The sequence below is a fragment of the Pseudorca crassidens genome, chromosome 8, assembly GCF_039906515.1.
Source record: "Pseudorca crassidens isolate mPseCra1 chromosome 8, mPseCra1.hap1, whole genome shotgun sequence".
NCBI lineage: Eukaryota > Metazoa > Chordata > Mammalia > Artiodactyla > Delphinidae > Pseudorca > Pseudorca crassidens.
The window spans coordinates 89,282,782-89,307,636 of record NC_090303.1 but is presented as its reverse complement, the minus strand read 5'-3'; the positions used below and the strand labels follow the sequence as shown (position 1 = coordinate 89,307,636).

At 38.1% G+C, this 24,855-nt stretch overlaps 1 protein-coding gene across 1 annotated transcript in view; it reads right to left on the bottom strand.

Annotated features, from left to right (window-relative positions):
• AGBL3 (AGBL carboxypeptidase 3) overlaps positions 1 to 19,090 on the bottom strand; it is a 91,922-nt gene extending 72,832 nt beyond the window's left edge. Inside the window, 3 exon segments of the mRNA XM_067747097.1 lie at positions 16,211 to 16,271; positions 17,602 to 17,706; positions 18,701 to 19,090. Of these exon segments, the coding sequence (XP_067603198.1) occupies positions 16,211 to 16,271; positions 17,602 to 17,706; positions 18,701 to 19,090 (556 nt within the window).
• Between the last annotated feature and the right edge of the window lie 5,765 nt (positions 19,091 to 24,855).

Here is a 24,855-nt window from a genome sequence, read left to right as displayed (position 1 = left end):
CTTCCTAGCGCTAACGCCAGCCCTATGCATATGACACGCCTCATTACCTATTACAATATCAAGCATCCATCAAGAAATATGTCTGATAAAAGAGTTACTTTGACAGAGTAAATAATAGAGGTTTAAATCATCTTATTTCTAGAATCACAGGAATTGATTAAGAATTCAAAATTCGTGCTACCACATTACATCATATTCTATAGTAAGATCAGCTAAATAAGCTATTGGACGCTTACCCAAAAAATGTTGGTTTATACCCTTCCCGTACTAATAAATCCCATCATCTTTATCATCATCCTAACAACCATTATCTCAGGAACCATAATTGTAATAACCAGCTCCCACTGACTATTAATCTGAATCGATTTTGAAATAAATATACTAGCCATTATTCCCATTTTAATAAAAAAATTTAACTCACGAGCTCTAGAAGCATCCACTAAATATTTCCTAACACAAGTTACCACATCAATATTACTTATAATAGCCGTTATTATTAACCTGTTATATTCCGGCCAATGAACCATTACAAAAATCTTTAATCCAACAGCATCGACAGTAATAACCATAGCCCTAACGATAAAACTAGGACTATCTCCATTCCACTTCTGAGTACCTGAAGTTACACAAGGCATCTCGTTAATAGCAGGCTTCATCTTACTAACATGACAAAAACTTGCACCCCTGTCAGTATTATACCAAATCTCACCATCCATCAGCCTAAACCAAGTATTATCTATAACCATACTATCCATCATAATTGGGGGGTGAGGTGGATTAAACCAAACCCAGCTATAAAAAATTATAGCTTACTCATCAATTGCTCACATAGGATGACTATCAGCCATTATACTGTAAAACCCAACTATAACAACCCTAAACCTTCTAATTTATATTACAATAACATATTACAGCTCAGCTACGGCTATACTATCGCTATCACACACATGAAACAAAATATCCATTATTACAACCCTCATCCCCATCACCCTATTCTCAGTGGGAGGCCTTCCACCACTATCAGGATTTATGCCAAAGTGAATAATCATTTAAGAAATAACAAAAAACAACAACATTATTTTACCTAAACTAATAGCTATTACAGCACTACTCAACCTATACTTCTACATATGACTCACATACTCTACAGCACTAACTATATTTCCCTCCATAAATAATATAAAAATAAAATGACAATTTGATTTTGCAAAACAATTTTCCTACCAACAATAATTGTAATATCCATAATACTCCTACCCCTTACACCAATACTCTGAGTAATGGATTAGGAATTTAGGTTACACAGACCAAGAGCCTTCAAAGCCCTAAGCAAGTTTACTTAATTCCTGCTTAATAAGGACTGCAAGACTATATCTTACATCAATTGAATGCAAATTGAACACTTTAAGCTAAATCCTCACTAGATTGGTGGGATTACACTTCCCAAGAAACTTTTAGTTAACAGCTAAATACCCTGGTCAACTTGCTTCAATCTACTTCTCCTACCACCAGGAAAAAAAAAAGGTGGAAGAAGCCCTGGCAGAATTGAAGCTGCTTCTTTGAATTTGCAATTCAATATGTAAAATTCACCACAGGACTTGGCAAAAAGAGGACTCAACCCCCGTCTTTACATTTACAGTCTAATACTTACTCAGCCATTTAACCTATGTTCATAAAGCACAGACTATTCTCAACTAACCATAAAGACATTGGTACTTTATATCTACTACTTGGTGCTTGGGCTGGGATAGTGGGCACTACCTTAAGCCTACTAATTCATGCTGAACTAGGTCAACCTGGAACACTGCTTGAAGACTATCAGATTTACAACGTAGTTGTAACAGCCCACACATTTGTAATAATTTTCTTTATAGTTATGCCCATTATAATTGGAGGCTTCAGGAACTGACTAGTTCCACTAATGATCGGGGCACCCGATATAGCCTTTCCCCATATAAATCATATAAGCTTCTGATTACTTCCACCCTCTTTCCTACTACTTCTTTCATCATCTATTGTTGAAGCCAGTGCTGGTACAGGCTTTAGCCAGAAACTTAGCCCATGCTGGAGCTTCAGTAGACCTTACTATCTTTTCCCTGCATTTAGCAGCTATTGCCTCAATTTTAGATGCTATTAATTTTATTACAATTATTAACATAAAACCATATGCTATACCCCAGTATCAAACACCATTATTTGTATGATCAGTTTTAATTACAGCTGTGCTACTGCTACTATCATCACCTGTACTAGTAGCTGGAATTACTATGCTATTAACAGAAACGAAACCTAAACACAACCATTTTTGACCCTGCGGGAGGGGGAGATCAAACCTTATATCAGCACCTATTCTGATTCTTCAGACATCCTGAGGTCTATATTCTAATTTTACTTGGATTTGGAATAATCTCACATATTGTAACTTATTGCTCAGGAAAAAAGAGCTTTCTGGGTACATAGGTATACTATGAGCTATAATATCAATTGGACTTTTAGGATTCATCGTATGAGCTCACCACGTTTACAGTAAATACAGATGTTGAAACATGAGCATATTTTATATCAGCCACTACAATTATTGCTATTCCAACAGGAGCAAAAGTATTTAGTTGACTAGCAACGCTTCATGGAGGTAATATCAAATGATCTCCAGCCATAATATGAGCCCTAGGCTTCATCTTCCTTTTTACAGTAGGTGGACTAACAGGAATTGTCCTAGCTGACTCATCACTACACATTGTCCTTCATGATATAGATTACATGGTTGCACACTTCCACTAAGTATTATCAATTGGAGCTGTATTCGCTATTATGGGAGGCTTTGTACATTGATTCCCACTATTCTTAGGCTATACACTCAACTCAACATGAGCAAAAATTCACTTTGTAACTATATTTGTTGTAGGTGTAAATATAACCTTCTTCCCACAACATTTCCTAGGTCTATCTGGAATACCACAATGATATACCTAGATGCATACACAACATGAAACACTATCTCATCAATAAGCTCATTCATCTCACTAACAGCAGTAATATTAATAATTTTCATAATTTGAGAGGCATTTGCATCAAAATGAGAAGTCTTAACAGTAGAGCTAACTAGAATGACTAAACGGATGTCTACCATATCACACATTCGAAGAGCCCACTTATGTTAACTCAAAATAGCTAAGAAAGGAAGGAATCAAATCCTCTTCTACTGGTTTCAAGCCAACATCATAATCATTATGTCTTTCTCAATAAATGAGATATTAGTAAAATTTTCCATAACTTTATCAGAGTTAAATTATAGGTGAAAGTCCTATATATCTCCATGGCATATCCTCTACAATTAGGTTTTCAAGATGCAACATCACCCATTATAGAAGAATTACTACATTTTCATGATCACACATTGATAATTGTGTTTTTAATCAGCTCCTTGGTCCTCTATATTATTTCACTAATATTAACAACTAAACTAACACATACAAGTACAACAGAAGCACGATAAGTAGAAACTATCCCGACAAACTTACCAGCCATTATCCTAATTCTAACTGCCCTGCCATCATTAAGAATTCTTTACATGATAGATGAAATTAATAATCCTTCCCTTACCGTAAGAACTATAGCACATCAGTGATACTGAATCTAAGAATATACAGACTGTGAGGATTTAAACTTTGACTCCTACATAATCCCAACATCAGACCTAAAGACAGGAGAATTATGACTATTAGAAGTAAATAACCAAGTAGTATTACCCATAGAAATAACAATCCAAATACTAATCTCCTCAGAAGATTTTTATACTCATGAGCCATGCCTTCACTAGGCCTAAAGACAGATGCAATCCCAGGATGCCTAAATCAAATAACTCTCATATCAACACGACCAGGTCTGTACTACAGACAATGTTCAGAAAATTTGTGGGTCAAATTATAGTTTTATACCTATTGTCTTTGAACTAGTACCACTAAAATACTTAGAAAAATGATCCGCACCAGTACTATAAATTCATTAAGAAGCTAAATAGCATTAACCTTTTAAGTTAAAGACTAGGAGTTAAAACTTCCCTTAACGGTATGCCACAATTAGATACATCAACATAATTTATTACTATATTATCAATAATTCTGAGATAATTATAATAATCATAAATTAATGAATTAGAAAACAGCACAACAGAATAAATGTATTCAAACATTGACTCTTTGACAAAACAAGATAAATCCCACTAATATAATCAGGGAGAAGAAAATAAGAATGCACAAATACTTAACATAAAATATGAGAACAGAGAAAAAATCTCAGGTTCAAAGGAAATTATAACAATTATAAAAGAATTCTTTGCCTAAAACTATGTAAATAAATTAAAAACACTCCATGAAAAGCATTATTTTTCTAGGAATATACAAATAACCAAAACTGTCCCTAGAATAGATAGAAAACCTAAACTAACAAAGAAGAAACATAAGTTGTATAATAAAAATATTCTTTGTAACTCTAAAACAACAACAATTATGTCCAGATAGCTTTAAGGAAATTCTATCAAACTTAAAAGAACAGTTAATTGCAGTATTATTCAAATTGTTCTAGAACATAGGGAAAGGACTTTGAGAAACGTTTATAACAAAACCTTTCAAAATATAAAAGCTAGGGCTTCCCTGGTGGTGCAGTGGTTGAGAGTCCGCCTGTCGATGCAGGGGACACGGGTTCGTGACCCGGTCTGGGAAGATCGCACATGCTGCGGAGTGGCTTGGGCCCGTGAGCCGTGACCGCTGAGCCTGAGCGTCCGTAGCCTGTGCTCCGCAACGGGAGAGGCCACAACAGTGAGAGGCCCGCGTACCGCAAAAAAAAAAAAAAAAAAAGGCAAGGTAGCTATTTATGAGTTGGAAAATAAAATTAGATCCATACCTCTTACTATTTGTAAATCATAGAGAAATTAAATACCAAAATTCAAACAAGTAGATAAAAGTACTTAAAGGAAATTTAGATGATTATATTCATGACCTTGGTGTAGGGAAGGTCTTTGTAGCTTAAATAGATATAAAAATAAAAAGCCACAAATGAATGATAAACTTAACATCAAAATAATTCTAAACAACAGAAGCAACAAAAACAAAGTTAACAAAGGATTACTATGAATGGGCAATTCATAACAAGGTGGAATATAAATAGTCAAGCATATGAAATAATTCTCAATTTCTGTAGCAATCAAGGAAATGTTACTTAAAATAGTGAGGTACCTTCTTTCTTCCAACAGACAGGCAAAATTTTAAAGACAAAAAAGTGGGTGAAGAAGTCTGCAAAATAGTACTATAAACTTTCTATGAATATGGGTATAGGTATGTGTATAAATGCAAAGAAAAAGGTCTAGAAGGATACATACCAAACTGAGAATAATTGTTTTCTCAAAAAGGAAGATTTGTTATAGGATGGCAGTGAAAATTATCAAAAAAAAAGGATAAAAACCTTATCTTCAATTTCAGAGTATCTTCAGATAGATATGTGAATATTTAGAAGAAATATTTTCATGTGTATTTGAAAGTACTCTAAATGTATAAAATTTAAAAAATCAAGTATACATCAAAATGGCCATATACATTTGCAAATGAATGACTTTATTAAGGAAACTCTTCACACAGGCATACTTCATTTAAATAAAGATGTACTTCCAAAACATTGTGTCCATAAAAATTTGAATCATACTGTAAATGCATTTAAAGAGCTAATTATTTAAAGAAATGTCAAGGTAAATTCTTTTGTTAAGTGAAGTCCTTTCCAATGACCACTTTCATTTAGTTTAATTAAAAATCAAACCTTAAACAAACCTTAAAAGTTTGAACTTCATGGGAGGACCACGAAGACAGAGTAGGGCTTCCCTGGTGGCACAGTGGTTGAGAATCTACCTGCTAATGCAGGGGACACGGGTTCGAGCCCTGGTCTGGGAGGATCCCACATGGCGCAGAGCAACTAGGCCCGTGCACCACAACTACTGAGCCTGCGCATCTGGAGCCTGTGCTCCACAACAAGAGAGGCCACCATAGTGAGAGGCCCGTGCACCGCAATGAAGAGTGGCCCCCGCTTGCCACAACTAGAGGAAGCCCTCGCACAGAAACGAAGACACAACACAGCAAAAATTAATAAATAAATAAACTCCTACCCCCAACATCTTCTTTAAAAAAAAAAAAAAAAAGAAGACAGAGTAGGAGGACGTGGAGCTCACCTTCCTCAACAAATACATTAAAAAAAAAAAATCTACATGTGGCACAATTCTCAGAGAAAACTACCTGGAAACTGGCAGAAGATGTCCTATACAACTAAAGCTGCAAGAAAGATCTCCATGTAACTGGGTAGGACAGGAAAAAAGGCATCAGGTCAGGACCTGTGCCTCTGAGAGGGATCTATAAGGAAGAGAAGGTCCATACGGGCAGACCCTTACCCTGGGGAGGGAACAGACAGACTCACAATCTGGGCATCCATGTCTTGGGGTCCTGCACAAAGGAGACAAGCCCTCTTGCCTGCTGGGAAATCCACTGAGACAGAGAGAAGAGCTGGAGAAGCCTAGACTCTACTTGTGAGGAGTGCACGTGAGCTGGCTTGCTAATAATCAAGGTGGAGAGAGCCTTGCACCGGCAGCTGCTGACTTCCTACACTTCCCAATTGGAAGGGGTGAACGCCCTGTCTCTGCTCAAACCACACCACAGCCTGGTGCGAGATCAGGGCAAAGATTTGGTCTAACTGCACAGGATCAGACCAGGGTGCATGCGGTGTGATCCAGGCATAGCTGTGGTGACCACTGTCAGCACACACACAAGGCAGTGCCACAATATGCAGCAGCTACGTGCTGAATCTTGGGCAGACAGGTCCTGGTGAGGAGTGTGAAGCAATCTGTTCCCCAGTGAGAGCACACTGGCTCCGCCCACTCCGTGCTGCAGCTCAGCACCAGATATGTGGCAGACAGGTCCAGGGAGAAGTGTGCCACAGAGGCAGCCCAGACCCCAGGCAGCAGCACAGCCACCTCAATTTCTGCAGCCACAATGCCCACATCCTCAGCCTCAGCCTACTCCACACCACAGCCTTGTACTAGACCTGGGACAAACACAATGGAGAAAGGGATACGACCTTGGGCTGCATCTGGAGGAAGCGCAGAGACGTACACAGGCAGTGCACAGGTTTGCTGTGACCACAAGAGCCTCACTTGCTTCAGCAATCATCTCCTTTGGGGAAGGGCACGCACTCAAGTGCAATGGAACCTTACTGAACCCAACCCTCAGGACTTCTACTCCAAAACCTGGGAGCAGACCCAGAACCCAACGAGGCAATGACAACCACGGAGAAAGAGGAAACCCCACCTCACATCAAGCACAGACTCTAGACACTACAAAACAAATCACACCCCTTATCAAGGGGATAATGGCCAGCAAACTCTGAAGAAAGATGTGGCTGGTATCCATACCAAAACCAGCCCTCGCACCAAAAATATTCAACTCACACAGTCTACCCAGGGGTGCTCCCACATAAAAACACCCCTTAGGACCACAGTAGATAACTGTTTCTCCTAAATTCAGAGACAGAGAAAGTTAAGTAAAATGAAAAAGCAGAGGAACTACTACTACTCCCAATTAAAAAAACAAGAGAACTCCCCTGAAAGAACAACTAATGAAACAGACTTCACTGGTCTTCTAAGCCCCAACTTCAAAAAGGAAGTAATAAAAATGCTAAAGGAATTAAGAAAGATTATCAGTAGAAATGCAGATCACTGTAACAAGGAACTAGACTATACAAATGAAACAGTCAAAATTAGCTAATTCAATTGCCAAGTAAACCAATCTAGAAGCAATGAATAGCAGACTAAGTGCTGCAGAAGAATAAATAAGTGATCTGGAAGATAGAATAATGGAAATCACCCAATCAGAATAGCAGACAGAAAGAAAACAAAATGAAAGCAACACATGAGGTTTACAGGATAATATAAAGAGTGCAAACCTATGCATAATAGGGGTTCCAGAAGGAGAAGAGAGAGAAAAGGGGATTGAAAATGTACTTGAAGAAACTATGGCTGAACACTTCCTAAAATCTAAAGAAGGAAACCGATATCCAGGTATAGGAAGCACAGAGGGTCCCAAACAAGGTGAACACAAACAGACCCACACCAAGACATTATTAGCATTAAAATGGCAAAAGTTAAAGAGATGATTCTAAAGGCTGGAAGAGAAAAACAGAGTCAGTTACAAGGGAACTCCCATAAGGCTATCAGCTGATTTCTCTGCAGAAACTATGCAGATCAGAAGGGAGTGGCATGATATATTCAAAGTCCTGAAAGGGAAAACCCTGCAACCTGGGATACTCTACCCAGCAAGATTATCATTTAGAATAGGAGAAGAGATAAAGAATTTCTCAGACAAGCAAAAACTGAAAGAATACAGCAATATTAAACCTAACCTAAAAGAAATATTGAAAGGTCTTCTCTAAATAGAAAAGAAGCAAGTATCTATTGGAAAGGCAAATATATAAAAGGATTGAAGATCACTTTAATAAGTCAGTACATAAATTTTTAAAAATCCAAAAAAATTGTAAAAGTGATTATATCTACTATTAATGGTAAAAGGATATGCATGAGGATGTAAAATAGGACATCAAAATCACAAAATGTAGGGGAGGGGAGTACAAAAATGAATATCTTTTAGAATGTGTTTAAACTTGTATGACTATCAGTTTAAAGCAAGTAGATATAGTTATGGGTTAACATACTTGAAAACCAGGGTAACCACACATCAAAAAGATACAATAGATTCACAGAAACCAAAAAGAAAGGAACTCAAGAATACAAAAGAAAACGATTAAACCACAAAAGGGAAAACAAAAAGAAGAAATGAACAAGAAAGAACTACAAAAACAACTAGAAAACAAGGTTTAAAATGGAAATTAAGTGCAGCTCTATTTACAACAGCCAGGACATGGATGCAACCTAAGTGTCCATTGACAGATGAATGGATAAAGAAGATATGGCACATATATACAATGGAATATTACTCAGCCATAAAAAGAAACAAAATTGAGTTATTTGCAGTGAGGTGGATGGACCTAGAATCTGTCATACAGAGTGAAGTAAGTCTGAAAGAGGAAAACAAATACTGTATGCTAACACATATATATGGAATCTAAAAAAAAAAAGGGTTCTGAAGAACCTTAGGTGCAGGACAGGAATAAAGACGCAGACGGTAGAGAATGGGCTTGAGGACATGGGGAGTGGGAAGGGTAAGCTGGGACGAAGTGAGAGAGTGGCATGGACATATATACACTACCAAATGTAAAACAGATAGCTAGTGGGAAGCAGCCGCATAGCACAGGGAGATCAGCCTGGTGCTTTGTGACCACCTAGTGGGGTGGGATAGGGAGGGTGGGAGGGAGACACAAGAGAGAGGAGATATGGGGATATATGTATATGTATAGCTGATTCACTTTGTTATAAAGCAGAAACTAACACACCATTGTAAAGCAATTATACTCCAATAAAGATGTTAAAATAAATAACTAAATAATAAAATAAAATAGAAGAAAAATAAATAAGATGGCAATAAGTACATACCTATCAATAATTACTTTAAATGTCAGTGGACTAAATACTCAAATCAAAAGAAAGAGTGACAGACTGGATTAAAAAACAAACACCAACAGTATGCTGCCTACAGGAGACTCACTTTAGGGCAAAAGACACACACAGATTGAAAGTGAGGTGATGGAAAAGGATATTTCATGCAAATGGAAACAATAAGAAAGTAGGAATAGCAGTACTCATATCAGACAAAATAGACTTTAAACAAAGGCCATAAAGAAAGACAAAGAAGGACAGTATATAATGATAAAGGGAGCAATACAAGAAGAGGATATTATACTCATTAACATATATGCCCCCAATATAGGAACACCTAAATATATAAAACAAATACTAACAGACATAAAGAGAGAGATTTGACAGGAATACAATAATAGTAGGAAACTTTAACACCCCACTGACATCAATGAACAGATCTTCCAGGCAGAAAATCAGTAAGGCAACGGAGATCCCAAATGACACAACCAGCTGGACTTGATACATACAGGACACTACATCAAGCCCCCCGCCCCTTAATACGCATTCTTTTCAAGTGCACATGGAACGTTCTCTAGGATAGACCACATATTAGGTTACAAAACAAGTCTCAACAAATTTAAGAGGATAGAAATTATCTCAATATCTTTTCTGACCACAATGGTATGATACTAGAAATCAACCACAGAAAGAAAAATGGGAGAAGAATGAACACATGGAGACTAAGCAACATGCTACTGAAAAAACCAATGGGTAAGTGATGAAATCAAAGAAGAAATTGGAAAATACCTGAGCACAAAGGAAAATGAAAACACAAACTTCCAAAATCTATGGGACACAGCAAAAGCAGTTCTAAGACAGAAGATCATAGTGATATAGGCTTTCCTCAAGAAGGAAAAAAAAAAAACTCAAAAAAACAACCTAACCTACCACCTAAAAAAAGAAGAAGAAAAAAACCAATGTCAGCAAAAGGAAGGAAATAATAAAGTTAAAAGAGGAAATAAATAAATTAGAGATCCAAAAAACAATAGAAAGGATAAAAAACCCAAGAGCTGGTTTTTTTGAAAAGATAAACAAAATCAACACACCTCTAGCCAGGCCTGCCAAGAAGAAAAGAGAGAGGACCCAAATAAACAAAATAGGAAATGAAAGAGGAGAAATAACAGCCAATATTGCAGAAATACAAAAAACTGTTAAGAGAATACTATGAGGAATTATATGCCAACAAATAGTTTCTAGAAACACACAGCCTGCCAAAACTGAGTCAAGAAGAAACAGATAACTTGTGCAGACCAATCACTACAAGTGAAATAGAATCAGCAATAAAAAAACCTCCTGCAAACAAAAGTCCAGGACCAGATGGCTTCACTGGGGAATTCTACGGAACGTACAAAGAAGAACTTACACTGATCTTTCTCAAACTATTCCAAAAAACTGAAGACGAGGGAACACTTCCAAACTTATTCTATTAAGCTACCATCGCCCTGATAACAAAACCAAAAAGGGACTACAAAGAAAGAAAATTACAGGCCAATATCTGTGATAAAAACAGATGCAAAAAATCCTTAACAAAATATTAGTAAGCCAAATACATAAAAAGGATCATACACTATGGTCAAGTTGGATTCATTCCAGGTTTGCAAGGATAGTTCATTATACGGAAATCAATCAATGTGATACACCACATTACCAAGAGGAAAGCAAAAACCACATGATCATTTAAATAGGCACAGAAATGCTTGGATCATCTAGACAGAAAATCACTAAGGAAACACAGGCCTTAAATGACACATTCACCAGATGGACTTAATTGATATTTACAGAACATTCCATCCAAAAGCAGCAGAATAGACTTCCTTCTTAAGTGCACCTGGAACATTCTCCAGGACAGATCACATGTTGGGCCACAAATCAAGCCTCAGTAAATTTAAGAAAACTGAAATCATATCAAGCATCCTTTCCAACCACAATGTTATGAGATTAGAAATCAGTTACAGGAAAAAAACAGTAAAAAAACACAAACACATGGAGGCTAAACAATATGTTACTAAAAGAACAATGGATCACAGAAGAAATCAAAAAGGAAATCAAAAAATACCTAGAGGCAAATGACAGTGAAAACACGATGATCCAAAACCTATGGGATGCAGCAAAAGCAGTTCTAAGAGGGAAGTTTATAGCAATAAAATCTTACCTCAGAAAACAATAAAAATCTCAAACAACCTAAATCTTACACCTAAAGCAACTAGAGAAAGAAGAACAAACAAAACTCAATGTTAGTAGAAGGAAAGAAATCATAAAGATCAGAGGAGAAATAATGAAATAGAGACAAAGAAAACAATAGAAAAGATCAATGAAACGGAAAGCTGGATCTTTGAAAAGATAAACAAAATTGATAGATCTTTAGCCAGACTCATCAAGAAAAAAAGGGAGAGGGTTCAAATCAATAAAATTAGAAATGAAAAAGGAGAAGTTACAATGGACACCACAGAAACACAAAGGAACATAAGAGACTACTACAAACAACTATATGCCAATAAAATGGACAACCTAGAAGAAACGGACAAATTCTTAGAAGGGTACAACCTTCCAAGACTGAACCAGGAAGAAACAGAAAATATGAACAGACCAATCAGAAGTACTGAAATTGAAACAGTGATTGAAAACCTTCCAACAAACAAAAGTCCAGGACCAGATGGCTTCAGAGGCAAATTCTATCAAACATTTAGAGAAGAGCTAACACCCATCCTTCTCAAACTCTTCCAAAAAATTGCAGAGGAAGGAACACTCCCAAGCATATCCTACATTAAAAGGATCATACGCCATGATTTATCCCAGGGATGCAAGGATTCTTCAACAACTGCAAATCAATCAGTGTGATATACCACATTAACAAATTGAAGAATAAAAACCATATAATCATCTCAATAGATGCAGAAAAAGCATTTGACAAAATTCAACACCCATTTATGATAAAAACTCTCCAGAAGTGGGCATAGAGGGAACTTACCTCAACATAATAAAGGCCATATATGACAAACCCACAGCTAACATCATTTTCAATGGTGAAAAGCTAAAAGCATTCCTTCTAATATCAGGAACAAGACAAGGACACCCACTGTCACCACTTTCATTCAACATAGTTTTGGAAGTCCTAGCTACAGCAATGAGAGAAGAGAAAGAAATAAAAGGAATCGAAATTGGAAAAGAAGTAGTAAAATTACCACTGTTTGCAGATGACATGATATTATACACAGAAAATCCTACAGATGCTACCAGAAAAGTACTAGAGCTCATCAATGAATTAGGTAAAGTTGCAGGATACAAAATTAATACACAGAAATCTCTTGCATTCCTATATGCTAACAACAAAAGATCAGAAAGAGAAATTAAGGAAACAATCCCATTCACCACTGCATCAAAAAATATAACCTACTAAGGAGACAAAAGACTTGTACTCTGAAAACTATAAGACACTGATGCAAGAAATCGAAGATGATACAAACAGATGGAAAGATATACCATGTTCCTGGATCGGAAGAATCAATACTGTCAAAATGACTCTACTACCCAAGGCAATCTACAGATTCAGTGCAATCCTTATCAAATTACCAATGGCATTTTTCACAGGACTAGAACAAAAAATTTTAAATTTGTATGGAAACACAAAAGACCCTGAATAGCCAAATCAATCCTGAGAAAGAAAAACAGAGCTGGAAGAATCAGGCTCCCTGACTTCAGACTATACTACAAAACAGTGTGGTACTGGCACAAAAATAAACACATAGATCAATGGAACAGGATAGAAAGCCCAGAAATAAACCCACACACCTATGGTCAATTAATCTATGACAAAGGAGGCAAGAATATACAATGTAGAAAAGACAGTCTCTTCAATAAGTGGTGCTGGGAAAACTGGACAGCTACATGCAAAAGAATGAAATTAGAACATTCTCTAACACCATATAGATACATAAAGTCAAAATGGATCAAAGACCTAAATGTAAGGCCAGATGCTAAAAACTTCCTAGAGGAAAACACAGGGAGAACAATCTTTGACATAAATTGCAACAATTATGTTCTTTGATCCACCTCTTAGAGTAATGAAAATAAAGCAAAAATAAACAAATGGGATGTATTTAAACTTAAAAGTTTCTGCACAGCAAAGGAAAACATAACCAAAACGAACAGACCCACAGAATGGGAGAAAACATTTGCAAACGAAGTGACCAACAAGGGATTAATCTCAAATTATACAAACAAAAACAAAAAAACAAAAAACCCAATCAAAAAATGGGCAGAAGATCTAAATAGACATGCCTCCAAAGGAGACATACAGATGGCCAACAGGCACATGAAAAGATGCTCAACATCACTAATTATCAGAGAAATGCAATTCAAAACTACAATGAGGTATCACCATACACCAGTCAGAATGGCCATCATCAACAAGTCTACAAACAATAAATGCTGGAGAGGGTGTGGAGAAAAGGGAACCCTCTTGCACTGTTGGTGGGGATGTAAACTGGTACAGCCACTATGGAGAATAGTATGAAGGTTCCTTAGAAAACTAAAAATAGAACTACAATGATCCAGCAATCCCACTTCTGGGCACATATCCAGAGAAAACCATAACTGAAAAGCTACATGCACCCCAATGTTCAGCACTATTTACAACAGCCAAGACATGGAAGCAACCTAACTGTCCACTGACAGAGGAATGGATAAAGAAGATGTGGCACATATATACAATGGAATATTACTCAGCCATAAAAATAGTGAAATAATGCCATCTGCAGCAACATGGATGAACCTAGAGCTTATCATACTAATAAGTCAGACAGAGAAAGACAAATATCACATGAAATCACTCATATGTGGAATCTAATTTAAAAAAATGATACACATGAACTTATTTACAAAACAGAAACTGACTTAATAGATTTCAAAAACAAACTTATGGTTACCAAAGGGGAAACGTCGGGCAGGGAGGAATAAATCAGGAGCTTGGGATTACATACAGACACCACTATATATAAGATAGATAACCAGAAAGGACCTACAGTATAGCACAGGGAACTCTACTCAGTATTCTGTGATAACTTATATGAGGAAAGAATCTGAAAAAGAATGAATATATGTATATGTATAACTGAATCACTTTGCTGTACACCTGAAACTAAAACAACATTGTGAATCAACTATACGCCAATAAAATTTAAAAACCAACCAACAAACAAATAACAACCCAGTCAAAAAATGAGCAGAAGACTTATTTAGATATTTTTCCAGAGAAGACATACAGATGAACAACAGGCCCACAAAAAGATGTTCAACATCACTAATTATTAGAGAAATGTAAATCAAAAGCACAATGAGGTATCACTCAAACAGGTCAGAATGACTATCATCAAAAAGTCTACAAATAATAAAGCTGGAGAGGGTGTGGAGAGAAGGGAACCCTCCTACACTGTTGGTGGGAACGTAAATTGGTGCAGCCACTATGGAAAACAATACGGAGGTTCCTTAAAAAGCTAAAAGTAGAGCTACCATATGATCCAGCAATCCCATTCCTGGGTATATATCCAGAAATAACTAAAACTCTAATTTAAAAAGATAAATACACCCCAGGGCTTCCCTGGTGGCGCAGTGGTTGAGAGTCCGCCTGCCGATGCAGGGGACACGGGTTCGTGCCCCGGTCTGGGAAGATCCCACATGCCGCAGAGCGGCTAGGCCCGTGAGCCATGGCCGCTGAGCCTGCGTGTCCGGAGCCTGTGCTCCACAATGGGGGAGGTCATAACAGTGAGAGGCCCGTGTACCACAAAAAAAAAAAAAAAAAAAAAAGATACAAAGACCCCAGTGTTCATAGCAGCAGTATTTACAATAGCCAAGACATGGAAGCAACCCATGTGCCTATCAACAGATGACTGGCTTAAGAAGATGTGGGGTGTGTGTGTGTGTGTGTGTGTGTGTGTGTGTGTGTGTATATATATATATATATATATATATATATATATAATGGAATATTACTCAGCCATAAAAAAGAATGAAATATTGCCATTTGCAACAACATAGATGGACCTCGAGAGTATTATACTTAGTGAAATAAGTTAGACAGAGGAAGACAAATATTATATCACTTATATATAGAATCTAAAAAATAATACAAATGAATCTATATACAAAACAGAAACAGACTCACAGAAACAGAAAACAAACGGTTATCAGAGGGGAAAGGAAGGGGGAGGGATAAATTAGGAGTACGGGATTAACAATCTACTACATATAAAATAGATAAGAACAAGGATTTACTGAATAGAACAGGGAATTATGTTACCTTGAAATAACCTATAATGGGAAATAATCTGAAAAATATATATACACAACTGAGTCACTTTTCTGTATACCCAAAACTAACAGAATAGTGTAAATCACCTATACTTCAATTAAAAAAAAAGTTTGAAGTCCAAAATACTATTATAAAAGTAAATACATATCTCCTTACCAATAACAGAATAATAATTCCCTATATTATTCACTGACTTTTTTTTTCTAGCGCTCTCTCATTTTTCATCCACTTAAGGTATTATCAGAAAGAGAAGGGGGAATATATGAATAATGTCAAACCTGTTAAAAGTGCACACTGATGGATGTCTTCATTTACAAACTTCATAAAGTTATCCTCATCCTAAAACAAGAGAGTTTTAAATTATTTATCTTTTAAAAACCAGCGGTTTCCCAATCCAGAAATTTTTTACATCTACCTTAGTACTTAGAATTGAGTGTGTCTTTAATCTTTAATAAATGAAAAAATTCAAGGTTATTACTGGCTATTGATCTCAAAGCACCCAACACTTCAAATATCCTGAAACAATGTTTTCATCTTTCATTTCTCTTCTTCCACAAGGTAAGGTCATATTAATGATTATAGAGAAGGAACAGTTTAAAGATTCTTGGTAAACCTGGCAAAACAGGTTAAATTACGACTAAAATTAACCAAAAAAAGAAGAAAAAAGAAACACAGAAAGCCATTGCCGGGACTTCCCTAGTGACCCAGTGGTGAAGAATTCGCCTGCCAATGCAGGGGACATGGGTTTGAGCCCTGGTCCGGGAAGATCCCACATGCCGCGGAGCAAATAAGCCTGTGCGCCACAACTACTGAGCCTGCACTCCAGAGCCCGCGAGCCACAACTACTCAGCCCGAGTGCCACAACTACTGAAGCCCTCGCACCTAGAGCCTGTGCCCCCCCGGCAAAGAGAAGCCACCGCAATGAGAAGCCCGCGCACCGCAACGAAGAGTAGCCCGCGCTCGCCGCAACTAGAGAAAGCCCGCGTGCGCGCAGCAAGGAATGCAGCCAAAAATAAATAAATAAATAAATTTATGCGGGGAGGGGAGAAAGCCATTGACTTAAAGGGTTATACATCATTTGGGGAGTTTATTTTGGGACCTTAACTTACATAGATAATTTATACATTACTAAAATGTGAAGGAAATTTCTTAGAAATATGTGCTGGGACCAGACAAAATATTTGTAACTACTGCATTTTGTTTCTCCACTACCCCCTTCTTCCTCCATGTACTTTCCTTTGTTACAACAGTGCCACATGAAATCTATGATGGTGACACACAGTAGGTTTAGAAATAGGTTTCACTATTATGATACACATTATAATGTAACATAGAATTAGTACATATAAGAAAATAATTGGACATGAATTATAAAAATAAAACCCTAATAATTACTTATTACACACATTTTAATAAAACTCAGAAGAATCTCAGCCAAAATATTTTCTCAAAAAACCCCCCAAATCAATATAGATTCTCTTTCTAGATAGGGCATACTGCACACATTAATAGCTTTGCTTTCAATCAATTTATTTCCCAACTTCAGTGAAAAGTGATTTAAATATCCAACGGATTTTTACAGCCAACTGAATTTATAGTATTTTTACTGGGAATTTATATTTTATAACAAGTTTTATTTCTAAGTAGGATTAAGTTGAGAAAAACATACTGATTCATCTTCACTGATTGTTCTGTCTGAATAGTCTTCCTTTTCTGAATCTTCTGACATCTCCTCCAATATTTGGCTAAAAATTTCTTTTATTATGTAGGTGGGCTGTAAAACAATTTGTAAGGAACTTATTTGACAGTTTTCTTTTTAAGTACACATTAAATGTGTACCCCCAAATATATTCAATTTTATTTAATTAACAGTGACAACAGGCTTCTCTAAAAAGTAAATTAAGACACAGCTAATTAAACCTTTAATTTCAAAGATTTGAAGAAATTCTCCATTTTTATAAGATAGAGACAAGTCAGAATAAGACAAATCACGTAAATAATTCAGTTGAAAAAGGAATTTCCAGGGTACATAACCAAATCCTAGACTTATCATAGACAAGTCTAGACACAGCGATAGCGAGTTCAGAATGATTCTGAGGCACTGAAAAGCTCATGCATCAGAGAAAAATTACAGTTACTTATTCAGGTAGTGAGTTGTAGCAATACAGTTAATTTTTTTTTTCGGCTTAATTTTCATTTGACCAAAAGTTCAAATGACAGTAGGCTTTTTTCTCTATATTTTGGTTAATATTGGGTAGACTGTTCTAATATTCGATCACATTAGTCTTACTGGAATAGTTAACTTACTGCAATAGTTATCAGAAGTGGTAATTCTTAAGTGGTAATTAAGACCTCTTAAGTGGTAATTAAGACAATGAAATAACAGAAATTCCTTGTCAAGAGTCTACTATTTTTGAGAGACCAAAGGAATTTACTAATTTCGAATCTACTAGTTTATGCTCCTCTCTACAAAAAGTGGGTTTTCGAGCGTGGACCACAAACAATACAGCCCAAGCTCCACAGCGAATAACTTTACGAATGCCACAGAGAAGTCTGTCTTACGGGTGACACCTTCAGTAGTAAGAGACTGAAGTTTCCGTCTGGGGATCACAACTCCGAATTTGGAAAACTGGACTGGCATAAATCTTGATTCTGTTTCCTTACATGAGCGTATGAGGCGCACCAACGTGCTGACCTGCTGCGGAGTAAAACCTGAGCTTCAGGAGAGGCACACACACAGATGGATCCAATAAGCGCTCCGTGCGTACCTTCCACGTCAGAAGCGAGAGAGGCCACAGCAGGCGCGGCCTCGCCCAGCGGCGCCGCGGCAGTCTCGGGGCAGCAACGATGACTTCCCTTCTTGGCGGGAAGGACGATGAAGCCACAATTCCTGGTGGCGAAGTTTTCCTCCCACACTCGGCGACACGGCAGTGGAGGGAGGGGCGCCTTTTCTGGGCGCGCTCGTTTCGCGCAGGGACTTTCCTTCTCGGCACTTCACTGTCCCGCCTCGGCCTCCTCACCCTCGCCTCGAGTCCCACGGTCAGGCCAGTAGTCCCTTCCGTGCGCCGGGAGCAGCCGTTCTGCCAGTGATACCGACAGCCCAGCGACTGGAAGGAACGCTGCCGCGGCCGTTTAGTAGCCGCAGCCACGCCCTTCATCACGTAGCGCAGCACTCGTTACCAGGGCAACGGGCTCAACCTCGCGAGATCTCAGACTGGTCAGCTACGCGGGATTTCGGCTGAAGGAAAGGAAAAGCCCGGAGGATGTGGCGGACTAGCAGCAGAGGAGTGGGCGTCAAAGGGCATCCCGAGGGGCGGGAAGGTAGAGAGCAGGGGGCTGGCGGGAAATTTTAGGGGTGGAGGCAGGGCAGCTATTTGTCCCTACGGTTCTGCACATCGGTTGTTTGCCATGTCTGTCCCTTCTTCGAGCAGACACTAGAGCAGACTGGTTAAGACTTTTGCTTTGTTGATCTTTAGTTGTATCCGCACCGAGTTGCGTTTTGCACGGTTGTGTGACTAATGATCTTTATTGGATTCGGAAAAAGAGACTTTTTAAATATTTGATGGAAGAGTCCTAGATTTTCTTGGGTGAGCTTGCAAGATTATTATTAGCTCAGAGATTCTTTAAGTATAATAATCGTTAGCTAACGTATCAAGAACATCTTCGGGGACACTATGCAAATCATTTTACATGTATTGTCTCATCTAATTAAATATGATCATTCCGTAACAAATTTAGCCATTATTCCTGTACATCCCACCTTGATTTCCCCCTGGTCTGTAGCTTAGTGGATAATTTATTTAGAATACTTTTCCAAGTAGAGCTAAAAATAAAAGTCTTTAAATGTTTGGTGCCTGCACGAGGCATTATGTGTCATGAGATTTGTAATACTGTAGAAATGGAGATAATGCAAAAGTAAAATAAAGGGCAAAGCAATAGCTTAAACATGAGGTTAATAGCCTCTGCTTAAATTTTGTTAGTTTCCAAAAAATAACATGTTCTTTGAGGTCAGTGATTTAGAAGATTGGACCTTCCAGAAAAAGAAATAGAGCAGGTATTAGATCACACTTTCTTGAAAATCAATTACCCTTTATAATTGTACCTTGTTTTATGTAACACATATGTTACTAAAGGTGACATGCATAGAGAATTTTTGTATATGGAATCTATTTTTCTGTTGGATTTTAGAGTCATGATTGCAAGCCATAGTGTCAGACACACAAGGTGAAACTCCAAGAAATGATCTAAACAAGTTACACAAGAAATTAATGGCAGAGCTGGGACTTAAATCTCAAGATTTTTAGTCCAAATATCTACATGATCATATTTCAAGTAATCCTACAGAGAAAAATTAGTGCATAATAAAAACAGGAATTCAAAAAAACCTTTGAAAATTGTATTTATTCATTCTTTCCTTAATTCAACAAATATTTATTCAATGCCTACTAATTGCCAGGGACTGTTCCCAGTGTAATAAAATGGACATCCCTTGTGGAGGTTATGTACTACTGAGAGAAGAAAGACCAATACTTGAAAAAAGCTCTCAGGTGATGAAAATTGCTGTGGCGAGAAATAAGGGAAAAATAAAGAGCATAGGGAGTGCTCTAGTGGGTGGGCCTTGGTAGGGGTGGCTCTGTTGATGGAGTGTCCAGGAAAGTCTTTCTGACCAGGCTTTTGAGCAGAGACCTGAAGCAAGTAAAGGGATGAGCTACGTGGATGCCTACGGGAAGACCTTGGCAGGCAGGGGAAACAGCAAGTACAAAGGCTCTGAGAGAAAATCATGTTATGAATTATACTAGGCAGCACTGTTTAGTTGAAGCTTAGCTGGAGTCAGTACATTTTAAGAAAAGAGATTTCATTAGGACCTCTTTCTTCCCCAGATAAATTTAAAATGATTTTCTTAAGCACCTGTTCCTTTTTAACTTTTTTTTTTAAAACTTACTCTCCTATTCTAGACAGTAGAATACAGTGGAAATAAATTCTTTGCCTTTAAGTGCAAGTGGAAGGAAGACCTGCAGTAAACTTCAACCAAGGACTTTGATGTCGGTCTGAGTTTTTGTTCTCCTTTTCTCTGATCTTATCAGAGAAGGTTATGGGACATACTCCTTATGGAGCCAGCTTCTGCTTCCTGGGAAGGCAGCTTTGCCTGTGCAGCAACCTTTCCTCCTCCAATTTTTTGATGCATTCATCACCTCTAAGCCTGCAGTATAAAAGGCAATATAGTAAGAGTAAGGAAAGAGGAAAAGAAAAACCAAAACAGTACTCCAAAAGGCACAATTATTCGTGTGGGAATCAGGAGGAAAAAGGTCATGTTAGCAACATGGCCAAATGTAAATTGTGTTAGGAATGTGATTTATTTTGTGTGATTATATCATTTTGAATTTGTTGAGCAGAGGCTTACATGAGCATATGAGGTGACTAGGGAAGTCAAAGTTATTTATGACATCACAGAAGTTAGTGGTTACGTGGCTGTAGAGGCTGAGGAAGCCATACTGGATCCCGGGAGCCTTGGGGTCATCTAGTACCCGTCAGGCCTTCCTCAGACTATCAGGGTCTAGGATGTTCCAGTGTAGGGCCAAACCACCCCAACAGTTTCCAGATCTTAAGATCTGTCCCAGCCAGTCAACTAACCAAGACTTAGCTCAAAGGCCATCCCCTAAGTGAAGTCTTTCCTGATCCCTCTATCATTGGTAGAATACTTACACTGTTAGTTTATGTACTGTGTCTAAATTTGGGGACTATAGTGAAGTATTATTCTTCTGAACACTTGGAAATGAGGCAGTAAGAATGCCCCCAGCCTGTTCAACAATGAACAGATAGGATAAATCACCTCAAAAGAGAAAGCTGGCTCCCAGGCTCAGGGTGAAGTTTCATGATAAAAAACATGAAATGGTACCCCCGCCACTGCCACCAGTAAGTGCACCTGAACTGTGCAATGGTGAAATCCCCCTTCTCATTAAGGACGTGTTGGCCAGATCCCACAACTTTTCAGCCACTTCCTTTCATTTTGGTATTTAAGATTTCGTTCTGGTATTTGGTATTAAGTACACTTTAAACTTCAATGTCAAACTCGATTCAATGCCCTCCTCCTCGTTACCCTCTAGATCTGTCCCTAGCTCTGGTGACTGAGGAAGTGGGAGGGAATTGGTGTTTTGCTATTTACATTCATCCCCTATTTCTTCTGAGTGCTAGTTCCTTGTTGTGTTAGGAGGAGTAAGGGCTGGGGGGAAAAGGGCAGATATCTCCTTAACTGGGCCAGATTGCGGTCTGCATCGTTGGTCTCCAGGGCTGTTATTGGTCCTTGTCCGTGTGCTTCAAGAGGAGCATGGTGGCCCCAACCTGCCCCCTGACAAGGGGCTTTCTTCAAGGCATGCTCCTAGGAAATAGCAATCTCTTGTGAGGAATTATGGGGAACAGAAGTTAGAATCTTTGATTCTTTATTTACTACCTCATAATTAATTTGGTTTGGATAAGGATCCAAATTTCTGTTTCCATTTACTTTTCTTCCAGCATTTGCTTATGTTAGTACTTGGCAAAGGTAGTTTGTAGAAAATAAATGTTTTACTGAAATAGTAATGTTGATTTTGGCAAACACTTTTCTCATTAGGAAGGCAAAGCTAATAGCCATTGCATTTATCCATGGACTCTAGTCTAAATGGACATGCATCTAAAACTAAAGATATACAAAGGTTGAAAGTGAAGGGGTGGAGAAAGTTATATCATATATACAAGTACACACACACACACACACACACACACAGATTGAAAGTAAAAGGGGAAAGTAAAGTTATACAAGTGCTAACCAAAAGAAAGCCATGGTAGCAATGTTAAGAACAGAAAAAATAAACCTTAAGGCAAAAATCTTTGTTACAAATAGAAGGTCACTTCATAATATTAAAAATATTCAATTCACTTGGAAGATAAAATGATTCTAGATTTGTGTATGCACCAAAAACATGACTTTAAATATGAAAGCAAATTTAACAGAATTACAAGGAGAAATAGACTAATCCATAATTATAGAGGGAGATTTTCACATTTCCAATTCAGTAACAGCTAGAACAAAGGAACAAAAAAAATCCAGTAATGATATAGAATGTTTGGACAACATGATTAATAAGCTTGAATACAAATAGACACAGCACCCAGATAAAGACCTTGTTAGGCCATCTCCTCACTCCCGTGGAAGAACACATATTTAGGGTCATGAGATTTTCATTTCTTAACCATCCTTCCATTTGGAGCACACATGCAAGCAAGAGTAGAAAAAACCCCTACAATACAGACCAGTTTCCACATCACGCAGAAGACTGTAACATCTTTGAGCTCAAACCCTGAAGACGCACAAGATAAACGTTCATCCAGCCCTACTCCTATCAGTTTGGTATTAGTACTACAGATTGTATTATTTTCATTTCTTAATTTTGTGATTGACTTTGACGATAACATTGTCTAAACTTAGACCCCTTCTTGTTAGAATGTAGAAGTCAAAAGTATTAATTATTGGGTTGGCCAAAAAGTTCGTTCGGGTTTTTCCATAACATCTTACGGTATTTTTTAAGTTACCGTAATTTTGTTAACTCGTCAATTTTATGAACAAGACTTAGCGGACTGTTCAGGGCCTCCCGACTCACAATTTAAAAGCTTTGTGAGAAAAGCCTCAGATTTCAAGTAGGGCTACATAAATATATAAAATTACTGGGACTTCCCTGGTGGTCTAGTGGTTAACACTCCACACTCCCAGTGCAGGGGGACCGGGTTTGATCCCTGGTCAGGGAACTAGATCCCGCATGCCTCAACTAAGAGCCCGCATGCCGTAAGTAAAAGAGCCTGCATGCTGCAACTAAAGATCCCACATGCCGCATCTAAAACCTAGCGCAGCCAAATAAATAAATAAATATTTAAAAAAATACTATGAAAAAATATCTTTGGATTTAAAGGTAATCGCCAGTGCCTTGCAAATAGTAAGTATTCTACAAACAAACAGTATATATTAAATGGGTATTTCTACTGTAAAAGACAATGTCTTTGGGAAAACAGTACTGCCACCGTAGGTGCCAGAGGGGTGACATGTGACTACACTGGGAATGAGGAGGATGAAGGAACATTTGATAATGTGTTTTTTTGAAGAAGGTTTTCAATCCCTCTTTTCAACCTTTTCTATATATGTTTGGTCAGTTGTCTCTACCAGAGCAATTTTTATTTTTTAATAAATTTATTTATTTTATTTATTTTTGGTTGCGTTGGGTCTTCGCTGCTGCACGCGGGCTTTCTCTAGTTTCGGCAAGCGGGGGCTACTCTTCCTTGCGGTGCACAGGCTTCTCATTGCAGTGGCTTCTCTTGTTGTGGAGCACGGGCTCTAGGCGCGCGGGCTACAGTAGTTGTGGCGCATGGGCTCAGTAGTTGTGGCTCACGGGCTCTAGAGCGCAGACTCAGTAGCTGTGGCACACAGGCTTAGTTGCCTCGCGGCATGTGGGATCTTCCTGGACCAGGGCTCGAACCCGTGTCCCCTGCATTGGCAGGCGGATTCTTAACAACAGCGCCACCAGGGAAGTCCCTACCAGAGCAATTTTTAATATTTTGTTGGAAAATTTCCTGTAATAAGTATTTAGAAATATGAAATGGCGGGCTTCCCTGGTGGCGCAGTGGTTGAGAGTCCGCCTGCCGATGCAGGGGACACGGGTTCGTGCCCCGGTCCGGGAAGATCCCACATGCCGCGGAGCAGCTGGGCCCGTGAGCCATGGCCGCTGAGCATGCGTGTCCGGAGCCTGCGCTCCGCAACGGGAGAGGCCACAACAGTGAGAGGCCCGCCGGGCGCAAAAAAAAAAAAAATATATATATATATATATATGAAATGGCTTTCCTCTTTAAAGAATGAAACCAAGACTCAATCTGAAATATGCATTTTGCTATACCATCATCT